The 23,876-nt window shown below is 51.2% G+C and overlaps 4 protein-coding genes across 4 annotated transcripts in view; 2 read left to right on the top strand and 2 right to left on the bottom strand.

The window, feature by feature from the left end:
• The window catches only part of RGP1 (RGP1 homolog, RAB6A GEF complex partner 1), a 41,176-nt gene extending 31,142 nt beyond the window's left edge, over positions 1 to 10,034 (bottom strand). The window contains exon 1 of the mRNA XM_010995594.3: positions 9,936 to 10,034. The gene's annotated coding sequence lies outside the window, so the exon portion shown is untranslated. The remainder of the gene's footprint in view (positions 1 to 9,935) is intronic.
• GBA2 (glucosylceramidase beta 2) lies at positions 37 to 11,271 on the top strand. The gene is made up of 17 exons (XM_010995592.3): positions 37 to 863; positions 3,928 to 4,019; positions 4,315 to 4,430; positions 6,492 to 6,710; positions 7,020 to 7,259; positions 7,489 to 7,591; positions 7,740 to 7,893; positions 7,984 to 8,109; positions 8,299 to 8,471; positions 8,692 to 8,796; positions 9,000 to 9,107; positions 9,209 to 9,360; positions 9,483 to 9,589; positions 9,735 to 9,877; positions 9,957 to 10,072; positions 10,169 to 10,360; positions 10,654 to 11,271. The coding sequence occupies exons 1-17, from the start codon at positions 529 to 531 to the stop codon at positions 10,930 to 10,932; spliced, it is 2,760 nt and encodes a 919-aa protein (XP_010993894.2). The 5' UTR covers positions 37 to 528; the 3' UTR covers positions 10,933 to 11,271.
• Positions 11,108 to 15,202, bottom strand: CREB3 (cAMP responsive element binding protein 3). The gene is made up of 10 exons (XM_010995591.3): positions 15,055 to 15,202; positions 14,694 to 14,831; positions 14,441 to 14,588; positions 14,297 to 14,364; positions 14,094 to 14,183; positions 12,883 to 12,989; positions 12,701 to 12,769; positions 11,972 to 12,056; positions 11,801 to 11,885; positions 11,108 to 11,722 (listed from the first exon to the last, which is right to left on the bottom strand). Exons 1-10 carry the CDS (start codon positions 15,175 to 15,177, stop codon positions 11,406 to 11,408), a joined length of 1,230 nt encoding a protein of 409 aa, XP_010993893.1. The 5' UTR covers positions 15,178 to 15,202; the 3' UTR covers positions 11,108 to 11,405.
• Positions 15,203 to 15,257: 55 nt separating this feature from the next.
• TLN1 (talin 1) overlaps positions 15,258 to 23,876 on the top strand; it is a 30,988-nt gene continuing 22,369 nt past the window's right edge. The window contains exons 1-7 of the mRNA XM_031449992.1: positions 15,258 to 15,538; positions 21,482 to 21,644; positions 21,889 to 21,986; positions 22,242 to 22,371; positions 22,479 to 22,631; positions 22,885 to 23,027; positions 23,137 to 23,264. Coding sequence (XP_031305852.1) covers positions 21,515 to 21,644; positions 21,889 to 21,986; positions 22,242 to 22,371; positions 22,479 to 22,631; positions 22,885 to 23,027; positions 23,137 to 23,264 — 782 coding nt within the window. The 5' untranslated portion in view covers positions 15,258 to 15,538; positions 21,482 to 21,514. The remainder of the gene's footprint in view (positions 15,539 to 21,481; positions 21,645 to 21,888; positions 21,987 to 22,241; positions 22,372 to 22,478; positions 22,632 to 22,884; positions 23,028 to 23,136; positions 23,265 to 23,876) is intronic.

The following is a 23,876-nucleotide window of genomic DNA, read 5'->3' as shown; positions in this document are numbered from 1 at the left end:
GGGGCTCGAGTGGTGCCGCCGCCCTGGGTCACCTTCCCACGGGCCGGCACCCGGGTGCGGGGCCTGCCCCGGACACCGGCCGGCGGGACCCTGGGGGGCCTGGCTCCGCGGCCGGGGGACGGGGCCGAGGCTGCCGCCAACTGCCAGGCTGGTCCTGGGGGCGGTGCCTGGCGGGCTGGTCCCGGGGAACTCCTCCCCTCTCTGCGGGCCCAGTCGCCCTTTGCCCGGGCCAGCTAATCACCACGGCCCAATGACGACGAGGCCCGATCCTTCCCGCCCAGAACCCAGAGAGAACACCGAGGGGGAGCTCCTGGCAGCTTCATTGCTGTCGCCGCCGCCGCAGCAGCAACAGCTTCCCGGATCCACGGAGACACCAGCTCACCTCCCCTTTCCCAAGAGGCCGGCCCTCCGAGACGGCACCTAACAACAGTCGGCGCCTGCATCTGGGCTTGGCTGACCAGATACTTTGCACCAGAAAGCTCGGGACCCGAAACTATCGAGGTCGTGGGGACCCAAGATCCACGGAGCATGGGAACCGGAGTTCCAGCCTCGGAGCAGACCAGCTGTGCCAAAGGGGATCCACAGGTTTATTGCCCTGAAGACACTGGAGGCACTGAGGCTGTGCAGGCTACAGACTGCGAGAGCCCTGAAGACAATCAATCCCAAAATGAGCCGGGCTACAGCAGTCGGGAGGACACTGGGCAGCTTATGGCTTCCTATGAGGGTAAAGCTAAGGGCTACCAGGTGCCTCCTTTTGGCTGGCGCATCTGCCTGGCTCATGAGTTTACAGAGAAGAGGAAACCCTTTAATGCCAACGACGTCTCCCTAAGCAATCTGATAAAGCATTTGGGCATGGGCTTGAGGTGAGTAGATCCTATTGCCTAGAGTACCTTAGGCCTCACTTTGTTCCAGCAGAGGCAGAAAAGGGTGAGAAAGTAAGTGGGTGCTTTGTCCTAGTCAGGTGGCCCCTATCCCCAATGTATTCTAAGCCCATGGTTTTGGAAGATGAGATCAGGTCACACCTCTTTGCAACTCTCTTCTTTCCAGTAATTTGTCTTTTTAGCAAGAAAGAGCAGGAGCATTTGGGCTTGTAGTCAGCCATTCCCATTTAGGCTCCCTCTCACATACTCTCTATTTTCCAAAGACTGCCCTTTGGGATTCACTATACTTTGTGGCAAGGTAGGAAAAGATAGTCTGGCATCTGTGGTACTGACACAATGTTGTTTTATTTGGGGATGAGAGGAGAGATTAGCCTAGATTCCCCTGAGCAGCTGGAGTATTCACTGAACCTCATTAGGGACAGCACTTTACAGTCCCAACACCCATCAGCTTCTTTCCTCAAGCTATGGCTCCGAGTGGGTGGAGAGCCTGCCTGCTCTCAACCCTAAGGAGAGGGCAGTAAGAGGTGCTGTTCCCTCTGGAATAGGTGGCCTCTGATATAAAAAGCAAAGACAACCTTTGACCAGAGAGGCACTTCCTTAGGTGTCCCCAGAGTTTAGTAATAATCTTTCAGAGCATTTCCTGGTCCCTGCTCCACCCCAACTCCCCTCCCACACACAAGCGTTGCAGACACTCCAAGAGCTTATCCTGGCCCGTGGAACTCTTCTGGATCCCTCCAAATCCCCACTGAGTTCAAAACCTAGTGATGGAGCCAAGACTTATTAACAGGAACAGGTGGATGTGAAGACAGAAAGCATCACCCTGAGGTCATTCTGAGTCAGTGTACACGGTAAACACAGAGCAGGGGAGGGAGGCTTAAAGTTTGGGAAACCCAGCTCTGACAACCTCTTAAGTAGGGGATCCTTCTCTTCCCCAGTCAGTGCTGTGGGGCTGGGGTGGGGAGCCCATATACCTAACCCAAGCCCTAGGCAGTGGGAAGGGCCTGTGCTGCCTAGATATCTGGCTCCTTTGCCAGTTCCTCTGGGTGACCTGTACCAGAGAACAATAATCCCTCCAGGCTGCTTCTGAAACTGACCCAACCCAGTTCTGGCCCCAAAAGGCTTTGGGTCAAAATAGGATCTAGGGCTAGAGTACTGAGAGAAGCACATTGGGGTGCATGTGGTGGGGACACCGAGGTCAAAAACCCATGGGCATCCTAGCCCCCAGGTCCCTAAGTACGAGCTGAATCACAGAGGCCTGAAGCTCTGCTCAGCCCCCTACACTTGGCTTCCCATACGAGGATGGGGTGGGGATCGCTGACATGGATTTTAGAATGAGATGAGGTCCTGCACTGAGGAGAAGGCTGGGGTGAGACAAGGAAGAATTCTGAGTAGGGCTGAAATTATGGACAAGGCCAAATAGTGAGGAGTGGCCAGCTGCTAAATGAAGAGAGTGAGAGGCCGTAAGAGGGAGCTGAACTGGGGGTACTCTGATCAGGAACAACAGCAAGACTGTTGAGTCTGTTGGCCTCAGAGTGGTAAGAACTTAATTTTGGTTGCTCTCCCTTACAGCCAGAATCTATTCATTCAATAAATATGTATTGAGTGCTTGTTTTGTGCCAGATATTCCTTCATTCTACCTATCTTCATATCTTGCATTTCTCCCTCGTAGCCCTGATCCCCGCTGTACCCTCTCTCCCTTCACCAGTCCTTTCTGGCCTCTAGTTCCAAAGTCTAGTTTACTCTAAGCTGGCAGAGAAGATCTGCCTTCCCATCATCTCATTCTTTGTTTTCCCTCCCTCTCCCCAACCCTTAGAATGTACCCTTCATATTCTTTAATCATATTTCTCCTCCCCTTGCTTCTCTCCTTGTTCATCTCTATGCCCCTTTGTTTGTACGTGCGTTCTTTGTAAATTCAGCAAATATTTATTGATTGTAGACCATGCACTCTGCCCTACACTTGAAGCTGTGGGTAATAATCAACTAGTCTTTGTCATTGTCCTTTTTCCCAAGGAATTTATAAGTATGTCACACCCACATGGAGAACACTAAAATAACAAGACACTATCTGATTGGGAGTTGAGATAGTGTATGTTCAAGTAATGATCAGATGTGACACAGATATGCTACTTTATGGCTTTCCTATCAATTGTGTCATTTGCTCTTTCAACCATTCCTTGAGGTAGGAAGGGCAAGAGGCACCCCCATTTTGTAGGCGAGGAAACTGAGGCTCAGAGGGGCCCTTACCCAATTACATAGTTACAAGTGGTGTGCTTGAACAATGGGGATAAACAGTGGGGTAGAGGGGAAAGCGGAATTGGGATAGTCTGGCAGGGCAGGGGTTGCTTCATGAGAATGTACCCTGAATGGAAATTTGTAGGAATTAGGATTAGAAAATAGGCTGATACAGATGTCAGAGCCTTGAATCCCAAACACTCATTTGCCTATCGGATAGAGAGCTTTGATAAGACCAGGAAAATGTTGGGTTAGAAGGCTTTCCTGGGATATTATGAGAGAGTAAAATCAGAAAGCTTATAGTTTGAATGCTGAACTTAAAAAAGATTTGAAAGGAAATGAACCAAAATGTAAACCTTGGGGGGATTTTTTTCACCTTCTACCTAGTGTATTCTCCAAATTTTCATCTTACATAATCAGGAAGAAAAGTAATTGTTTTTAAAGGAAGAAAGTTATCCCAGCAGCCTAAGCTTCTTTGTCGGGTGGGATGACTGTAGGTCAGAAAACCGTAACTGGCTCTTTCAGCAAGTCAGACAAAAAGCTCGTGGGGTAAACCAAAGCAGTGGTAGTGGAGTTAGAGGTGAGGAAAGATCTGAAAGCTTCTAACAAGGAGAGTAGACAGGGGAAACAAAGACAGTCCTACACTGTGAGCCGGGGTGACTGGGAAGATGAGAGGACCTTGAACTGTAAAGAAGTCAAGAGGATGAGAGGCTTTAAGTGAGGGTGACAGGTCCTCGGGACATTTAATGGGAAGTCACAGCTGGGCGTCAGGAGAGAAGCAGGTGACTTCAGCGCACTGCCCCTTGCCCCCCAGGTACTTGCAGTGGTGGTACCGGAAGACCCAGGTGGAGAAGAAGACACCTTTCATCGACCTCATCAATTGTGTGCCCCTGAGACAGATCTATGGTGAGCCCCACTCCAGCTCTGCCCTGTTCGGAGAGGGCTCAGTGTCTAGGCCTACTGTGGGGCTAGGCAAAGAGGCTTTCAGCTTATGCTAATTGCACTGACCCATCCCCTAGGGTTTTCCCAGCTTTATTGAGGTATAACTGACATATGACAATTGTGTAAGTTTAAGGTATACAACGCATTGATTTGATATCCCCCATGGTGTTTAGAGGAAAGCCTCTTTATAGCCTAGAAAGTGAGAAATGTCTCATTTTCCTCTCCTATGCCCCACTAACCATCCTGATTCTTTCTCTAGGTTGTCCCTTGGGTGGCATTGGGGGAGGCACTATCACTCGAGGATGGAGAGGCCAGTTCTGTCGTTGGCAGCTTAATCCTGGAATGTACCAGCACCAGACAGTCATCGCTGATCAAGTAAGAGCCAGGAGGTGGAGAAGAGGCCCAGGACAGTACTTACTAGGCCGGAAGGGTCTCTTGGCTATTGTAGGATTTGGCAATTAGATACATACAGGATGCCCTGTGCTAGGATATGCTATAGCAATGAGACACTCAGAGCACACATTCCTTGAAAGAGTAAAGGTACCCTGTGCCTTCCATTTCCCTAGTAAATGCCTCCTACCTACTTCACTGCCCTAGTTCTATTAGCTGAGCTGGTACCCAGCCACAGAGAGTCAGAGAATTCCAGAATCACTTAACCTGGTTGAAAGAACATGTGATAGGATTAGAAGAGAAAAACAAACCAGAAGTCTACAGATGCACTCACTGGAAACTAGGATGCACAGAGCACCCATGGCTCGCCCTGACTTGCCAGCCTCCAGCCAGAGGCCAGCTTCTCCGCTGGTGATCACTCCTCTGGAGGTCTCACTGGCAGGGGGCCTAGGAAACCCCTCTCCCAGGCGTAGATCTCTAGCCTTCTTCCCTTTTTTGAAGCTTCATTTCTTTTCCTTCTGTTCCTTCATCACTCCTAGGCCTTCCATTGCCAGAGGGATGTGATCTGACTTTTATCATCTCTCTCTAGTGCCCTGCCATGTTGAATTGTCCACCAGGTTCCCATTTGCTGTCTGAGGGAGGCCTCCAGCTTTCAGCTCATCTTCAAAGGAGAAATGACTAGCCAACCTTGAGTCCTATTAATGTCAATGCCCTTCCTGGCTGAGGTTTACCAGCCCTGCCCAATGCCCCAAGCGTCCTCTCTGGCTCATCCCTTAGGTATCCTGAGGGGAATGCCCTCCAGACTTGTAACTCTGTAAAGTTAAAGTAATTATTGCACGCTTAACATGTGCTAGGCTTTTTGTATAATATTCAGTATTTAAAGACCATCCTGTGAGGGAAATACCATTATTATGCCCATTTTATACATGAAGAAACTAAGCTCCAAAGAGATTTAGTAACATGCCAAAGGTCACATGGTTGGTAAATGGAAGCACTGGGATTCAGAACCAGTTTTCTCTGTTAAGAGCCCATGGTCTTAACCATTATTTACTATTTCAACAAAATAAAAAATTATCTTATGTGTATATTAAAAATATCAGGCATACTTTGAACCAAGGGAAGAATTTAACCTTTCACAGCCCCTTCCCTCCAGAAGCTTACATTTTTATTAGAGGAATAGGACTTTGAGCAAATGGAGGCCACATCACTGCCAAAATGAGAGGGACGGAGAGCACGCTGAGAAAAAAAGGGACCCTGCTGCAGATTTTGTGCATTCTCTCCCTACACATGCCAGCTCTGCCTGACTGCTGTGGAATCATAGGGGAAGGGGGACCTCAGTGAACTAGAGAGGGTCCCTGCCTTCAAAGAACCCACAGAGCAGCCAGTGAGTCAGACTGTAAACACACTGTAACATGCCAGACTAGAGGGGTAGGGGGACACACAAGAGAATGACTCACTGCTTGAGGAGAGGAGATGGCATTTGACCTAGATCTTGAAGGATGAAGGGTTTTACCAATGGAGAACAAGCATGAGCAAAAGCATGGAGGAGGAGATGTAGTGTGCTCAAGGGACAGTGAGTGTTTGATATGACCAGAATATAGGAGTTTGAACAGGTAATGAGTCTGATGGGCAGGGAGAGGCAAATCTAGAAGGGCCTTGAAAACCAGGTGAGTTTAGACTTTAGCCTGAGGACCATGGAGAGTCACTGAAACATTACAGACACAGACTAACGTATCTTGACTTCTCTGTAAGAAAGATCACTCTGAAAGCCAGAAGAAAAGGAGCAGAGCATAAAAGGAGAGATGGTGAAGGCTTGGGTTAGTAGTGAGAAGTGAGAGGAAGCTGGGAGATAGAGGAGGAGGCCCAACTTGGTGGTGACTCACTGAGCTTTAAGGAAAGGCCTGGAGGGGTGGGGGTGACTGTGGTTGTGGTGCACTGGTCGCCACTGCAGGCTCTGGCAGGGAAGAAGCTACCCCAAGGAGAGGGAGACTTGTTTGAGGTACTTGTGGGTTACCCAGTTCCAGCCCATGCACCTTCTTGGTTTAGTTCACAGTGTGTTTGCGTCGGAAAGGGCACACTGTGTACCAACAAGTCCTGTCCATGGAGCGCCCAAGTGTCCTGCGCAGCTGGAACTGGGGTCTGTGTGGATACTTTGCATTCTACCACGCCCTCTATCCCCGAGCCTGGACTGTCTATCAGCTTCCTGGCCAGAATGTCACCCTCACCTGCCGCCAGATCACACCCATCTTGCCCCATGACTACCAGGTGAGGCTTCCCTGTGTTTCGTCCATTGATCTCCCTTCCCCAGGATCTGTCTCTCTTGCAAGTTCCATGACCTGTGAAAGAGGTGGGGTGGAACATGAACATCATGCTGGTTTTCCAGGCCCACTGCCCAACTGGTCTTCTGTCTCCTGGTAGACAGCCTGCATAGGAATATGGGGAGATGCAAATGGAAGGCAGAAGAGTATACTGGGGAGTATTTGAGTCAGGTCCTTGGTGCCAAGGACTAATCCTGGTGAGTGGGGACCAGAAGAGATACACTGGGACCTTCTGAGTCTGATCATCTGCTCCCAGGACAGCAGCCTGCCTGTAGCAATCTTCGTGTGGGACGTGGAAAATGAAGGGGATGAAGCCGTGGATGTGTCCATCATGTTCTCCATGAGGAATGGACTGGGGGGTGAAGATGATGCTCCTGGGGGTTTGTGGAATGAGCCCTTCTGTCTGGAGCGTGATGGGGCGACTGTACAGGGGCTGCTGCTGCATCATCCAACCCTTCCAAATCCCTACACAATGGCTGTGGCTGCACGACTCATGGTATGGAGGAGCCTGCCCTACACCTTAGCCCCTGAGCCACCACTCTCAGCCTGGCCCCTGAACTGCCCCCATCCCACCATGGTCTCTTCATGTCCCAACTCCTGAGTCCCACCTGCACCACAACCCTTAAGCCTCTGGAAATTGGAGGTGGAAATATGTACACTAGAGTTAGTCAGAAGCCGGCGTACCTGTGGAGCTTCTCCTCACAGAGTCTTTGGCCCCTTAACAGGCAGATACCACGGTAACCCACATCACAGCCTTTGACCCTGACAGCACTGGGCAGCAGGTGTGGCAGGATCTACTTCAGGATGGACAGCTGGACTCCCCCGCTGGTGATGGGGGGGGGTCGACAGGGAGGTGGTGGGAAGAGAGGTTGTCCTTGTCTTCAGAGCAGGGGTGGGAGGCCTGGTAATGAAGAGGCCTTACTCCCATGTTAGGGATCCCTGCGGCCTGTGCTGATCCATCTTGTGCTTCTCTCAGGCAGAAGCCCCACCTCGCAGAAAGGAGAAGGCATTGCTGGGGCTGTGTGTGCCACGGGCAAGCTGCCACCTAGAGGCCGGCGCAGCCTGGAGTTCTCACTGGCTTGGGACATGCCCAGAATCATGTTTGGAGCAAAGGGCCAGGTCCACTACAGGTGACAGGAATGAGAGAGTCCAAGGATCCACGGTGCTAGGGCTCTGGCCTGGAGCCCACATTCTCACCCCTCCCTTTCTCTCCACCCCAGGCGGTACACAAGGTTCTTTGGCCCTGATGGTGACGCAGCACCCACACTTAGCCACTATGCACTGTGCCGATACACAGACTGGGAAGAGAAGATCTCAGCTTGGCAGAGCCCGGTATTGGATGACAGGTGCCAGTGGGGACCATCTCTTGCCTTTCTCCCAGGCACTCACACTCCAGCTGAGACTCCTTGATTTACTCTCCACCCACTGAAGTCAGCAGGGATTCACTTAGTACCCCTATTCTGCTAGACCCCAGAATTCTGCCTTTCGTGGGAGGTCCACACTCATTAGACCATTCCCTCCTCCTGACTCCCCAGATCTCTGCCTGCCTGGTACAAATCTGCACTGTTCAATGAACTGTACTTCCTGGCTGATGGGGGCACAGTGTGGCTGGAAGTTCCTGAGGCCTCGCTACCAGAGGAGCTGGTGGGGAGCATGCATCAGCTGCACCCTATCCTGCGGGAGTACGGTCGATTCGGCTACCTTGAAGGTACAGGCTGCTGGGGGGCACAGTATGGCGGGCCGTACCCCTGCCCCAAGGCAGGAGGGTGGGTTTTGCCTATCCCAGGGTTCTGGTTGGGATGAGGGGTAACTGGCAGGTATGGAGTGTGACACTGCCTCACCCCCAACTCTAGAGGACTAGCTAGAGAGGGCAAGATGAAGAGGAAGCAGGAATTCTGGCAACAGTTGTGTCTCCCTCATTCCTCCAGGCCAGGAATATCGCATGTACAACACATATGATGTCCACTTCTATGCTTCCTTTGCCCTCATCATGCTGTGGCCCAAACTCGAGCTCAGCCTGCAGTATGACATGGGTGAGGGTCCCTTTGGTGCCTCTTCTGCCCTCTTAGCTCCCCACGCCCCTGAACCTTTGTGGCCCCTCAGACTGTCTCTTCCCCCAAACGTACTTGCATTCTGCTTACTGGTTCCCCTCTGGAGTCACACACAGAGCTCTGTGCCCCATCCCAAGCCCACCCATTCCCTGCCCCGCCCCCCCCTTGTGTATCTGCTCCCCCAGCTCTGGCCACTCTCAGGGAGGACCTGACACAGCGACGGTACCTGATGAGTGGGATAATGGCACCCGTGAAAAGGAGGAACGTCATCCCCCATGACATTGGGGACCCAGGTAAAAGTCCCTCCACCACAAGGGAGCTCCCCTCCCTCAATTTCAGCACCGTCCACCCTACCGCCCAATGCAAACGAGGCAGGTTTCCTCTCCTCCCACAGATGATGAGCCGTGGCTCCGGGTCAATGCATATGTGGTCCACGATACTGCGGACTGGAAAGACCTGAACCTGAAGTTTGTGCTGCAGGTTTATCGGGACTACTACCTGACGGGTGACCAGAGCTTCCTGAGGGACATGTGGCCTGTGTGTCTTGTAAGGGATGTGTGTGCAGTGGCCAGCATGCCAGGGGTGTGCCTGGTGTTAGGGGAGAGCCCAGATGGCTACTGTCATCTTTCCTTAGTATCTGGGTCTTCAGTATCTTGGTCCCTCTCTAGGCCGTGATGGAGTCTGAAATGAAGTTTGACAAAGACCAAGATGGACTCATCGAGAATGGAGGCTACGCAGACCAAACCTATGATGGATGGGTCACCACAGGCCCCAGGTTGGGGGGTAGGGATTTCCGGGGGTCTGAGGTGGAGAACTGGGCACCAAGGGATTGCGAGCTCAAGAAGGGTGTCTCTGCCTGTTATACTGCATGGGAGTGGCTGGGCTGCCAGTGTGACCCCTGAACCTGTGTCCCTGACTAGTGCTTACTGTGGAGGACTGTGGCTGGCAGCTGTGGCTGTGATGGTCCGGATGGCTGCTCTGTGTGGGGCACCAGATGTCCAGGATAAGTTTTCTTCCATCCTTAGCCGGGGCCAAGAAGCCTATGAGAGACTGCTGTGGAATGGTGAGCTGGGGGATCCTAAGGAGTCTTAAGGTAGCCGTGGGGACGCAAGGAGCCTTACTTTGTCTTTCCTCTCCTCCAGGCCGCTATTACAACTATGATTGCAGCTCTCAGCCTCAGTCCTTTAGCATCATGTCTGACCAGTGTGCTGGCCAGTGGTTCCTGAGGGCCAGTGGCCTAGGAGAAGGAGACAGTGAGGTAAGAGACTAGAAGGAGGAGCCAAAGATAAAGGTGGGTTTTTCCTGGACGTGGGAAGCAAGTTTAAGAGACCCTATTTCTTCCCTCCCCCTCTAGGTATTTCCTACCCATCATGTGGTCCGTGCTCTCCAAACTATCTTTGAGTTCAATGTCCAGGCCTTTGCAGGAGGGGCCATGGGGGCTGTGAATGGGATGCAGCCCCATGGTGTTCCTGATAGATCCAGTGTCCAGTCTGATGAAGTCTGGGTGGGTGTGGTCTACGGGCTGGCAGCCACCATGATCCAAGAGGTAATGCTCTCCCTTCCCTATCTCTCTGCCATCTGTACCTTGGCCTAGCAAACCTCCTCAGCTATCAAACTTCTGTTCAGCCTAATCCAATACATATAAACCATCCAGAAAGCCTCCCACTCTTCCCTAATGTGCATTTCATCTCCTGCCTTCAGGCTTCTGCCTGAGTCAAATTTGTCTCCCCTGCTAGCTGGGAACTCCCTGAGGGCAAAGACCCTTATTGTCTCCATCTATCCAGCTGAAATGGCTTTTCAGGGGTTGCCAAGAAATATGACTGTCATCTCTCCCTACAGGGCCTGACTTGGGAGGGCTTCCGGACAGCCGAAGGCTGCTACCGTACTGTGTGGGAGCGCCTGGGCCTGGCTTTCCAGACTCCTGAGGCATACTGCCAGCAGCGGGTGTATCGCTCGCTGGCCTACATGCGGCCACTAAGCATCTGGGCCATGCAGCTGGCCCTACAGCAGCAGCAGCATAAAAAGGCCTCTGGGCCAAAAGCCAAACAGGGCACAGGACTAAGCATGGGACCCAAACTTGGACCAAAAGAAACCATGGCAAACCCAAGCCCAGAGTGAGCCCTCTGAACTGTGGGAAGGAGGCACTAACAGCTCAGCCTCCAGCCCGGCCTTTCCTCCTCCACCACCCCAACCCCACCCAGTCTCCTGCAGCCCTGAGCCACCAGGACAATCATGCCTTCCCTTCTCCTCACCCAAAGGCGCCAGCAGAGAGGGGTTGAGGGTACCCCAAGCATCAGAATCACTTATTTATTTCTTTCTTCACCCCATCCCCTCACTGCATGAAATGCTCAAGGAGGTCCCAGGTCCATTCATGGGGTGAATGCGTGATTGATTCTCCCAGGCCCATTCATGGGGTGGCAGACATACGTGGGTACAAATAAAAGACCCAGAAAACCAGTAAGTGTAGTGTGTTTGATCCTGAGGCTTCCTGACAGGGCTCAAGACCTGAGGCTAGCCCTCTCCCATTCCTTTTCCTTTGAACCTGGACTGGGGGCACCAGTGTCTGGCTGAGGAACCCCAAATCCTCACATCTAGCCTGAGTATCTGCCCTGCAAGATAACAGACATGGGGCTACAGCTAGGGAGCCATCCTCCCTCTCTCGTGACATTTGCATGCAGGGGTAAGATAGGACCTGGGCAGGAGGACTTTGAGAAATGGTCAAGCAGTGGCAACTTCAGGGAACACTCTGCACCAGGAACCTGAGACATGCGGTAGAACAGGCAGCAAGAGTTGCTAGGAGCCTGGAATTTGTGATCTGAGTTGTCCTTTGGTACCTCTGACTGCAGGGCAGGCAGCTCCAGCTGGTGAGGGTCCTCGCTGGGGAGGGCACGAAGCTGGCGGGACAACACTGAGGAGACAAAGACTGTTCAGGGGCAGGCTGGGTTCTGCCCTAGCCCTCCCTTAATGGCATGCTCAAGCCTCTCACCTCTGTGCTCAGCTGGCAGGTTCTGCCTTGTGTTAGAGGAGTACATAGCAGGCATGAAGAGAAGACAGAAGGAGAACAGCAGGACCTGGAGCACAGGAAAAAAAGAGATAAAGGCTCTGGATTGTACCCCTGTCCCTATGCCACCTGAGGAAAGAATCTCTCCATCCTCACCAAGACACAGGTACTGCTGCTGCTGGCTTTGTCTGCTGTCTGAATCACCATGGCCTGGAGTCTCCTCAGCTGATCCAAAAGGGACCTAGGGGGAGAGAGGGGGGCAGTGACCAGGCTCTGGCCTGGCACCCTGACATAACATACAACAAAACCATCCTGTTAAGCCACCCTCTCCATCTGTGCACTGGATCCTCTCTTTTACTTTCTGACCTATTTTTGCAAGTGATCTCTTCCTCTCTGTAAACAAAATGCCTGAAGTTCCTCATTAAAACAAACACACACCCTCTGCCCTGCCCTGACTTAAACTCCTTTTGCAAACACCTTCAGTGGTTCTCCTGCTCCACACAGAATCCTCACCAGGGATTCTACATTCTCTGCCTTCTGGCCCAACTCACCTATGTTAGGTTCCGGCTGGACTAGACTGTGCTGTGTTCTCTCTGCCTAGAATGCTCTCCACCCACCCCAGAATCCTATCACTATCAAATGCCATCTGCCACAAAAGGTCTTTCTTACTCCATCCTTTCTCTTTCTTGATACATATCCATAATTATTTGTGAATTTATTCCCCATTACTGTGAGCCTCTTGGAACTAGAGACCCACTAAAGGCCAAGCATCAGACCTCACATGGGGAAGCTACCCAGTCAGAAATGAAGTATGGAGCAGGGGAAAGAGTGAGACAGTATTAAGTGGGAAGGATGAGAAAAGACTGATGTTGAAGAGTTGCTTACAGATTCTGTTCTTCCAGGAGCTGGACTCTGTTCTGTAGCTCCAGATTCTGGGCTGTGTATTTCAAGACCCTGGGGGAATAACAGGGATGTGGGGATACAGCCTGTATCCTCCCTTCAAAAACCTAACCCTTCCAATGACCTGTTTCCCCACCACCACCCCCGAGTCCCTCTACCCTACATACCTACTCTCTAAACCCCCCACATACACCTTCTTCTTCCTGCGGCTCTCTTGAGCAGACTTTTTGTTTCGAATCTTCCTCCGCACCCGTTTCAGAACTTGTTCCTCCATCTGAGAGAAGGGAAAAGGGGTATCATCAGAGGAACATTAGATCAAAGAGTTTGAAGGCAACTGAGTTCAATCTTCCCAATGTGGAAACTCCTACAGCTTCCCTGACCAATAGGCACTCTGCTTCTGTCTGAATGCTTCCAAGGACCAAGCATTAATGCCCTCAGAAGCCAGACCACTTTAGTAATTCTATTAATTAAAAAAAAAAAGACTTCCTTATCATGAGCCAACATCTGCCTTTATTATTTCCACCTACTAGATTTACCTAGCACCCAATCTCTGAGGCCATATAGAAAAAAGATCTTTAGCCATTTTAAAGCACACCTTTTTTTTTTTTTCAGAGTTAAAAAAAAAATTTAGCCAAAATTTTTAAGTCATCATCTTCTCTCCTCAGGATGGACTTCACCGTCTTAATATCTGTCAAAGATCTGGGCTCAAATTTGAACACTAATGTGTTTTGTCCAGTATAAAGGAGAGCAAGATGGTTACTACCCTTCTAGAGATGACACTATTAGATACTAGGCATCTACTGACACAGCTTCCAAACCTCATTCACTTTTTTAGTAGTCATATCACATGTTGACTCATCTTGTACTATGAAGAAATTAAAATTCTCTTAACCTTTCTGTCAACAAACAATTGATTTCATCACAGTATCACAATACTGCACATGTGAAGCTGCCACCCATTGCTTGAAACTTAAAACTCAGGATTTTACATTTATCCTTGTTATACTAGATAGTCCAGCCTTGATGAACTCTAAAACTCAATTTTACCATTCAGCTATAGGTGGATTAGTGTGAAACCAGTGAAATCTGTGTCAGGGCCCCTTGCTTCTATGGTACCTTCCAAATTCTTAACTAATATTACACTGATAATTTTGAATTCTTTTAAAGAGAACACCAAAATGTGCACAAGCCCTACAAAACTAGGATCTGCCCTTTCCATCCGGCATATGAACTATGTGCTCCAGCTTCCAACTAGCAGCTGATTTGCTAATCTCTCACTTTAGTCCTTTTTCAAGTTACTGATATAAAATTAACAGAATTGGCCTACTTGGGACTCACAACCCACCTCCAGCTTCTGCTTCTCCAATGGGAGTCTTACCTTAGTGAGAGGAAGTGTCCCAGGCAGAGTAAGTCCCTCCTTGTCCAATAGCCTCTTCTCCTCATCTGTCAGTATTAGCCCAGCAATCTCCTGGGGTTTCGGAAAGGTGGGCAGCAGAGTTGCAAGGGGATGTCGGAAAGGAATGAGGAATCCTGCCCGAACCCGTGGAATGTGGGAATAATCTTGTAAATCAAGTCAAGTACCTGCTCTGCTGGCTCTTCCACAGAAAGTGGAATCATCTGCGCCCCCTCTTTTCCATAGCTCTCAATCTCTGCAAAATAGAAAGTATGAATAGCCAGGCCCATGAGACCTCTCTTCCCCCAAAACTTCACTTATTTCAGACTCACCTAGATCTATGGACACATGCTCCTGTGGGAGAGAATAGGTGTGATCGTGGTGGACAAGACAGCGGCGAGAATTGCTGAGAACGTTCAACGATGGTGGGGGGCTCGACAGGGAGCTTAGGAAATCCTCTATGTCCCAATTGTTCAGTGCCTGCACAGGGTTCAAACCGACAGGCCTTTACCTATCACCACCCCCAGCCACAGGGACGCCCCCCTACCCCGCCCCGCGCCTGCCCGACTCAGAGCCCCCACCCACCTCAGAAAACGGCAGCTCCCAATCCAGGGAAGCCTCAAGGGCCTCGTCGGGCGCCGCCCCCAAACCTCCGCTTTCCTCGAGCAGGAAGTCCAGCAGGTCATGATCACCTGGGTCCAACGCCAGCTCCGTATGAGACATCTGCGGCAAAGATGAGCAGTAACCCAGGAGTTGAACCCTCCACCCGGCCCCATTCCCAAATCCCACGCACGACGCCCCCACCGGCCGTCGATCGGCCCCTACCTATCCGCTCGCTCTTTAGCGGGTTCTCCTCAGAGCAGCTAGCTGTGGCTCACAAACCGGACCCACCACCCAGACTCCAAGTTATCCGCAACTTCCAACACAACACAAGTGACGCACTTACCCGCGAGGCATCCCGGGACTTGGAGTCCTCCTGACGCGGAAGCGCCGCGGTCGGCGCCACGTCCCGGGCTCTATGCAAATAGAGGGGACGTCCCTGCCGCCGCTCACACCCCGGGGCGGGCATTCTGGGGAGGAGGCTCCACCTTCGCCCCGGGCTAGAAAAAGGAAAGCTTAGAGCCTAAAAGGGAACTCGGGCGCAGTTCGAACGTTTTCTCCGGATTGCGCCGCACCCTCGCTTCCTGCCGGGGAGGGGCTGCCGGTGGGCGGCGGGCTCACGAGCATCGAGAGCTGGGGCCAGAGTAGCTTCCTGCAGTCCCCGCGACCATAGAGCGCCGGCCCAGGGCGCCGCCCGCGGGTGGGGGACGTTCCCGGGACGGAAGTGGCCGAGAGAGTGTCGAAGGGAGGGCGAGGCCGTAGCCCCAGAGCCACCCGGAGAAGCAGCGGGTTAGCGGCCGGCGGGCGGGGCACAGAGCCGGGCAGCGCAGGTAGGCCGGACCGGGCCGAGCTGGGGCTTCAGGGTGGGGCTGCGAGGCCAGGCCCGGGAGGCGGGCGGGCGGGCGGGGCCCCTGACTCTACTGCGTCTCCTGCTTCGGGTCCTGTTGGAGAGGTCAGCGTCCAGTGTATCTCGGCTGGGGCTCGGAGTTACATAGGCCGTTTTGCGGGAGCCAGACCCTTCCTCGGAGCCGTCCTCTATCTGAGATAGGTTTGGGGGAGGGTGAAAAGTGGGGTGGCAGGGCGGGGATCGGCTTTGAGGTTAGCTGATAGCGGTTATGTGGGTAGAAACGAATTGGGTGAGTTGGGAATTAGGTGGAGTTATTTTAGCAGTTAAGGTTAACTTTAGGAGTTATAAAGCTGGGGTTAAACTTTAGAGTTATTAGTGTGAGTCAGGTTTGTTTTGTGTAGGTGAAGTTTGGATTGAGGGCATTACTTTCTTTTCTAGGATGGCCAACATAAGTCAGAGAGTTCAGGGTCAGGTTAAGGATCAGCAACAGGAATTAGGTTAGAAGTCCAGTTTTAAGGATTAGAGAACGTTGGCATAGCTAGTATTAGGGATAAACAGTGAAGAGGTGAATCAGGAATCAAGTGACAAATGAGCATTATTTAGGTTTAGGGGGTCAAGATTTAGGATTAAGGTCGAGATTTGGTGCTAAAGGTAAAATTAGATCAAAATTAGGGGTCAGGGATTCGATACAAGTGTCTGCTAGGAAAGGGATAAATGTCAAAGCCAGTACTGGGAATCAGGAGACAAATTAGGATCGGGGTTAATATTAGGAATTAGGGACAGTTTTAGCGGTTGTAGTTGAGGTCAGGGTAGTTGATCTTGGGCAGGTAAAGTTTAACACATTAGCAATAGGTAGATGCCCTTGTTTTGTGAGGAATGTTATTCCTGCGTAGTCACGGGGGCTTTTGTGGCCCAGAGAAATGACAAACTAATTTCAGGCTAGGGTTCTGAGCTTCAGATAGAATTGCGGACATCTGGGATTCCAGCTTCTTCCTTCTATTCTCTAAGGCCAAGGCTCTTGCTGTGGCCACCACAGTTGAGGGGCAGGGGCTCTTGGACCACGCTGTTTACCAGATAGGAGGTGGGAAAGGGTTAGGGACTGGGGAGGTATACATGGCCTAGTCATAAGTGGAGGACTGCCTAGGGGAGAAGGGACTGGTGATTAAGGGGAAGCTGACCAAGGAAACACTGTTGCCATACGAAAGTGGGATGGCTTAATCCTCTGAAAATTCAGCCCTGCTGCCTCCTATTTCCCTCATTCCCTAGAAATTAAGCCCTCTTCTCCAACTCTCCTCCCTGGCCCTGCATTGCACACCCTCCCTGCCTCACCCCTTACATACTACTTTCCTTGCATTTGGCTCTCCCATGCTGTTCACCTTAAACCATTCGTTCTCAGCCTCAATTCTACCTCCCTTCCCACCCCTTAATCCACACATGCCGTCTTAATTTAACCTCGCACAAATCTGAGCTTTCCCATCATTTTAAAGCACTCACCATTTTCACCTGCTCATTCACCTGCATACATTCTGGTCATCTGCTGAATACCCCACCCCTAGCCCACCACAACTTCCAAGTCCCTGAGGTCCCTGCTATGTGCCATTCCCTGATTCTAAACCTCCTTAATTTCTTGATCCAGTTATAGATCCCCTTCCCCCACCCCCAAACAGAAAAGAGGAAATGAGAACCAAAGAGGAAACTGGGTCTTGCTGATCCCACGCCCAGCCAGGCCACTGACCACGCCCCCATTTCACTCCCAGCCTGACCCTGGCACTGACCGCAACACTATCCCCTCCCCAGCTTGATCCAGCCTCTGGCTGCATCCCATCCCCCTCAACTCCATCTTTACTTAGACACTGCTAATATCCCTTCAGTCTCCTCCCCGCCATCCCAGTCTAATTTAGCCACTGACCACAGCCCCATCTCTTCACAACCTCCTGCAGCCTAACCTGGCCTCTGACCTCACTCTGTCATTCCCTGTCTTAGCCACTGTGCACATAATTATTCTTCCTCTTTCTCCGGCCCCATCCAGTGACTAATTATATCTGTATTTTTCCTACTGTTATCTTCCCCAGCCTTTCTCTACACTGTCTTCCCCATTTCCAGCCTGATACAGTCATTAACCCTATCCCTTGTGCACCTACTTGGTTACTGACCACACCCCCTAACCACAGCCTCATCTTCACATTCTCAGCAACACCTGATCCTTTCTTTCCCCCTCTTCCCAGTTTCTTACCTAAACTCAAGCTGCTCTAGCCACTCTGAATGGCTGCTAATGACTGGAAGCTATGGGACCCCACCCTGACTTTGGGCCCTGGTTCCTGAGGGATGACAGGACAGACTATCATCAGGTCTTGTCAGTTCTACCTCTTAAAATTTCTAATGAGAGACACTCTCCTTTTCACTGTTCTAACTCCACCTTCATTACCTCTCACTTGTACTAATGCAATCTCCAAGGTAGCTGCCAGAGTTATTTTCCTACAGGCTAGTTCTGGTTATGTCCTTTCCCTGCCCAAAGCCCCCCTTGGCCTCCTGTTGCCCTCCGGATGGTGAAATTCTGCATACTCCTCGAGTCCTCTCCTACCGTCCCATCCTAACCTTGACTTCCTCATCGCTGCTCACTTGCAGGTACTCTGTGCTTCAACCAGCCTGCCTACTCACTTCCCTGAATGCTCTTCCATGATTTCCTGCTTCTCCACCTTTGCTTATGCACTTCTGTCTGCCTGGAATGCTGCCCTTGACTCATCTCTGGCTGACTGGCGGCTGGCTGGCTGGCACAGTGGAGAGAGCTTGGGCTTTGGAGTCAGAGAAACCTGGGTTCGGATCCTGGCTTCACAACTTATTAGCTATGTGACTTTGGACAAGTACTTGAATAAGTGTTTAACTTCGTTGAGCCTCAGTTTCCTAATCTGGAAAAATGGAAATAACGACACCTAACTTGCAGGGTTATAAGGATTAAATGAAAAATGTACACTAAGCCTTTGACGTATAGTCAGTAAAAGACAGATTATTGTTCTTTTTTATTATCTTTATTTTTAAAAATCCTAACTTCAAATGACACTTTGCATGGAGACATTTTAGTCCCCTTTCCCTAAACTAAAGGGATCTCTCCCATGAGCACGTACCGCTTGCCTCTTAACCACCACATCCTGCCTCTGTCATAACTCTATAGTGGTTTATCCACTCTGTTGACTGGGAGCCCCTGGAGGGCAGGGAGCCCCTTGAGGGCAGAGGCTAGGGCTCTTCTTCGTTCCCAGCCACTGAGAGTTTGGCCAAGGGCCTTCCCCACAATAGGCCCTCAAAAGTACTCACTGGATAGTAATGGGAGGAGAGATGTTAGGGCCAAATGTTTTGTGTGTTTGCCAATAGAGGTATTTATGGGGAAGCTGTGTACACGGGATAGTCTTTTCAGGAAGATAACGTGGTTGTGATGGATCCGTGTAGGGGCTGTGTGTTTGAGATCATGTGTATGTAGAGACACTGCAAGTACTTTTGGAGGAAAGAGCTCTGTGCATAAGCTGGGGTACATTTAGGGAGAATGCATGTGTAAGGATGTAGGTGGGGAAGGACTGTGTTGGGGGAAGTCAGGTCCAGCCCTTCAGCTGCCCAGTCCAGCCCTAAATGAGCCTCCAGCAGCCTGAGGCCGGATATGTCAGTCTCACCCACAACCCTCCCCCACTCCCCGCGGTTACAGACTCAGAGGCCAAATTTGGTAACAGAGTGAGCGTTACTCCCCCAACCCTCTTACTATCTGACTCTATCTTCAGCTTTCTCTCTCCTTTGTTCCTCTCTGTAACTCCCTATCTTTCTGCAGCTCCCTTTGTAGGTATCTGCTCGGACTATATTCTCTATGAACCCCTAATTCCTTACCCCCAGTACACTTACATTCCATTCCTTGCTGGGATTTGACCTCCTGTCCTCCATTCCCCCCCCTCCAATTGCCCAACTCTTCTGGAATGCATCTCAGGAATGTCTTGAGGGAGGAGGAGTTCTCTGGGAGGGGGACATGGGGGGGCATTGTTGCTGTTCCATAAAACATGATGGAAAGGGGAGCAAAATTCTCAGGCCAGAACAGGAATTGCCTAGCTTCTCACCATACTTCAGGGGCCTGATTCTGTTCTATAGTTACACCCAATTCACTCCTCAGTCCCCTCTCCTCCCCCACTCTCTTGTAGCCATGTGGATGTCCACTCAGGGCCAAGCTGAAAGTGAGGGTGGCCATGACTCAACTCCCTTATCGGGGTCTCACCAGAGGTTTCCGTGCTTGAGGAAGAAGGGGGTGTCCATATGTCCACAGGAAATGGGGGGAGACATGCAGTTTCAGCTTAGGGTGCCAGATCTTTTCATTGTGCCCTCAGCTTCGCAGACCCTCCAGCCTACCAGCGACCCGACAGCCAGGTCTGTCCAGCTATTGGGAGAAATGCCCCAGGAATGGGGAGGGGGACAGAGACTTGTCACTGGGGGTGCTGGGAGTAAAGATAGAGGGCAAGTGGTTTCTTAATTTTTGAGACTCTAGGTTATTTATAAGGTTGGAAATGGTGTATCAGACCCCTGATCCAGACCTTTCCCTCATCTGCCTCCTGTCTCTTTCTACCTAGATTTTCAATCACTTCTAATCTCTTCATCCTCCCAAAACACACTCCTTCGAAACTTCCCTGGTTTTCAACTGCCTTCTGTTTCCTAACATCCCCGTCTCTGCTTCCAACCTTACCCCTAGTCCTGCTTTTCCCCCCTCAGGGCTAGCAGTTTGCCTAGAGGGGACTGGGCAGTCTGGATTTGCTCATGCTCTTAGGTCAGGGGCACCAATCCCTGTATGGAGCCGGGTCACATCATCAGCTGCCGGGCAGACTTGTCTTGTGCACTGTGCGCCACCTGCTGCCTCCACTGAGTGGTGCTGGAGGGTGGGGGAGGGTGGAGGGAGGGCTGTGTGGTACTAGTATCCCTGGCTGCTCTGAAAATACTATCAGCGGAGGCAGCTGAGATAGAGGGCAAGGTTTGCGAAGGACTTACTGAAGAGGAGAGAGCATAAGAGTTAACGGTGAGGACTTAGTACTAACTTGGTGACTCAGAAGGAACAAAGACTGTGTTAGAAGGACTGGGGTCTTCTCTGACCTGCCTTGAAACACACACACACCACACCCGGTCTGATTCCCCTTCTGCAAAATTGAAAAGTTGACTAGACTATTTCTGAGATCCTCGTGCATTAGAAAATCATAATTCTAGCTTGACTGCTGGGGAAGCCAAATAAGGGCCAAGCTCCTCTGGGAGGCCCCCAGCATGTCAGGTTAGAGGAAAGTGGAGACAAGTGAGCCTGGATGGCTTGAACAGTCAGTATTTGGCCTCCCTGCCAGACTAGCTAGAGTCAGTGTTCAGTGTTTGCAGGCCTCAAGAGCCCTTGGGGATTATCTAATATAACGTCTTCATTCTGCAGAAAAAGAGGCTTGTGCCTTGTGTAAGAGGGAAGGTCATATGAGTCAGGGCAGAGCTCTAGAAATCCCAGACAGAGAGAAGCCAGCAGGACTTAGTAAGAGACAAAAAGAGAAAAAGACTGAATGAGGAAAGATGAAAACAGGGCAGAGGCAGGGCTGAGAAAGGAGATGAGCAGGGACCCAAGGGGTAAGAAAGAAACACTTGGAAGAAAGAAGGGAGGCACATGTTCCAGTGCTGGGAGCAGGGCAGTGTCCTCAGGTAACACTGTGTTTCAGACCTGCTTTTGTACCTTGCAGACCAGCCTCTCCTTCAGATGTCTTAGATAGTTAGGACTGGTCCTCTTGATAAAACTCGTCTTTCACTCTTTGAAATTATTAAATAAAACAAAAACAACCTCATTCTTACCTGCTTTGGTGGATCCCTTTCCTGGGGCTCCATCTGGGGGGGGCCCATCTCCTCCAGTGAGGGTGTATTCTAATGCCCCGATGCCACGGACCAGGTGTAGCCAGGCTGGAGAGGAGAAGCTGCCACCATGGTTGCACTTTCGCTGAAGATCAGCATTGGGAATGTGGTGAAGACGATGCAGTTCGAGCCGTCCACCATGGTGTACGACGCCTGTCGCATCATCCGTGAGCGGATCCCAGAGGCCCTGGCTGGCCCCCGTGAGTCAGACTGCCCAGGTGGCTGGGGCGGGAGTTCCTTGGTCCTTTCTCATCCCCAGGCTTTTGGCCTTGGGAAATCACCCTGTTGTCCCCCAAGGCTACTCATCCCTCAGGTCTGTGCTTCTTGGTTCCCTCTCTCCCCTTTAGGCCCAGGGCCACTGGGGAAATAATAAGGGGTAATGGTACAGCCACTCAGCCACATTAGGGCCCCTATAAGTCTGAGATGATCCATCCTCTCTTTCAGCCAGCGACTTTGGGCTATTTCTGTCAGATGATGACCCCAAAAAGGGTATATGGCTGGAGGCCGGGAAAGCTTTGGATTACTACATGCTCCGAAATGGGGTGAGTATCACTTCATCAAGGACCACCAACATCTTCTCCCGTCACTTCCCCCCTTCCTCCTCCTGTTTTCAGCACCCACATCTGTTGTCTCTGACCTCTCCCATGCTTTCTTTCCACTCCAGGCAGTCGTAGCTTTCAAGTGAGCCACCATAGTCTTCCTTTTAGTAATCTACTTTTCTCCCTTGTGGCTGCTTAAAAGGGAAGTAATAGCTTTAGTTTAAAGTGGGCCCCTACCTTCTATTCTTGCCCCAACAGGACACCATGGAGTACAGGAAGAAACAGAGGCCCTTGAAGATCCGTATGCTGGACGGCACTGTGAAGACTGTCATGGTAGATGACTCTAAGACTGTCACCGACATGCTCATGACCATCTGTGCCCGCATTGGTAAGGGGCTGGCAGGGCTGAAGGCTTGGCAGGGAGGCCCAAGCTCTGCCAGAGGAAGTGAGTGCGGTGTCTGGGATGCTGCCAACCCATCCACCCCTCTACCCCAGGCATCACCAACCATGATGAATACTCTCTGGTTCGAGAGCTCATGGAGGAGAAAAAGGAGGAGGTGACAGGGACCTTACGAAAGGACAAGACACTGCTGCGAGATGAAAAGAAGATGGAGAAACTGAAGCAGAAATTGCACACAGATGATGAGTGTAAGCAGAAATGAACAGGAGAGGGCATTAGAAACAATTAGGGTGGCAGGGGCAGCAGTTTGTGCATTATTTGTAGAGCGCTTGCTTTTACCAGGCACTGGCAAACACTGGGGTGCATCAGTAATAAAACCGTACACTCACGGAACTTACATATTAGTGAGAGAAGGTGGGAAATAAACAAAAAGCCAGAGGCTAGATGGCGCAGGGGCCGGGGTGGGGGGGTTTGACACTGAGGGGACTCTCTGTGTCCCAGTGAACTGGCTGGACCATGGCCGGACACTGAGGGAACAGGGAGTGGAGGAGCACGAGACGCTTCTGCTCCGGAGGAAGTTCTTCTACTCAGACCAGAATGTGGACTCCCGGGACCCTGTCCAGCTTAACCTTCTTTATGTGCAGGTGTGCAAAGGACTTGCCTGGGGTGAGGGGGGTGAGGAGGGGCAGAAGCACACTGAGGAGTATCCCTGCACCCCCCACAACACTGGCCTTCTTTCGCTGTGCTCCCAAGGCACGAGACGACATCCTGAATGGCTCCCACCCTGTCTCCTTCGACAAGGCCTGTGAATTTGCTGGCTTCCAATGCCAGATCCAGTTTGGGCCCCACAATGAGCAGAAGCACAAAGCCGGCTTCCTTGAGTGAGTGACCCCCATTCTGTGCCCTGTCAGGGCTCAGGACTCCCTCCCATTGTGACCCCAGAGGGCCTGTCTCCATCCCAGGCCTTCCCTTATTTCCTCTTTCAAGGTACCAGGGTCTGACCCACATGGGTACCTTTTCAGTGTCCATCATCCATTTGTCTCCTCCCTGGCCCCATGTGGAATATCAATGTCTTTCAGATTCCCTGCTCCTGCCCCCTACCTCTGAAATAAGCATTTAATTTTTTTGAGATTCTCTGAAGAATTTTACCATGGTAGCCAGAGGGAAACAGGGTCCATTTTCATCACAGGGAACATCAGATCTCAAAAATCTCACAGGTCTCATCCACTGGTATTTCTCAGAATACGTAGAGTTTGGTGTGGCTTTCTCAGCTTCTTACAAGCATGGTTGTCCCTCTAGTGAGCTCCTTCTGATCTTGGTTCCCTGAAATCGTGCTCGAGACCCTTTTTTCCTCAGGGAATGAGCCTCCAAGTCAAGTTCCCTCAGTCTGTTTCCCTGCAGGGAGAGACACAGGCTGCATTCAAGAGCAAATGCTAAGTCATCTTGATTACAGGGCATTCCAGGCTCTGTTTCCTTGAGTCTTCCTTCTCCCC

This window comes from Camelus dromedarius, chromosome 10 (genome assembly GCF_036321535.1).
Source record: "Camelus dromedarius isolate mCamDro1 chromosome 10, mCamDro1.pat, whole genome shotgun sequence".
NCBI lineage: Eukaryota > Metazoa > Chordata > Mammalia > Artiodactyla > Camelidae > Camelus > Camelus dromedarius.
This window is presented reverse-complemented; position numbering and strand designations above follow the sequence as displayed.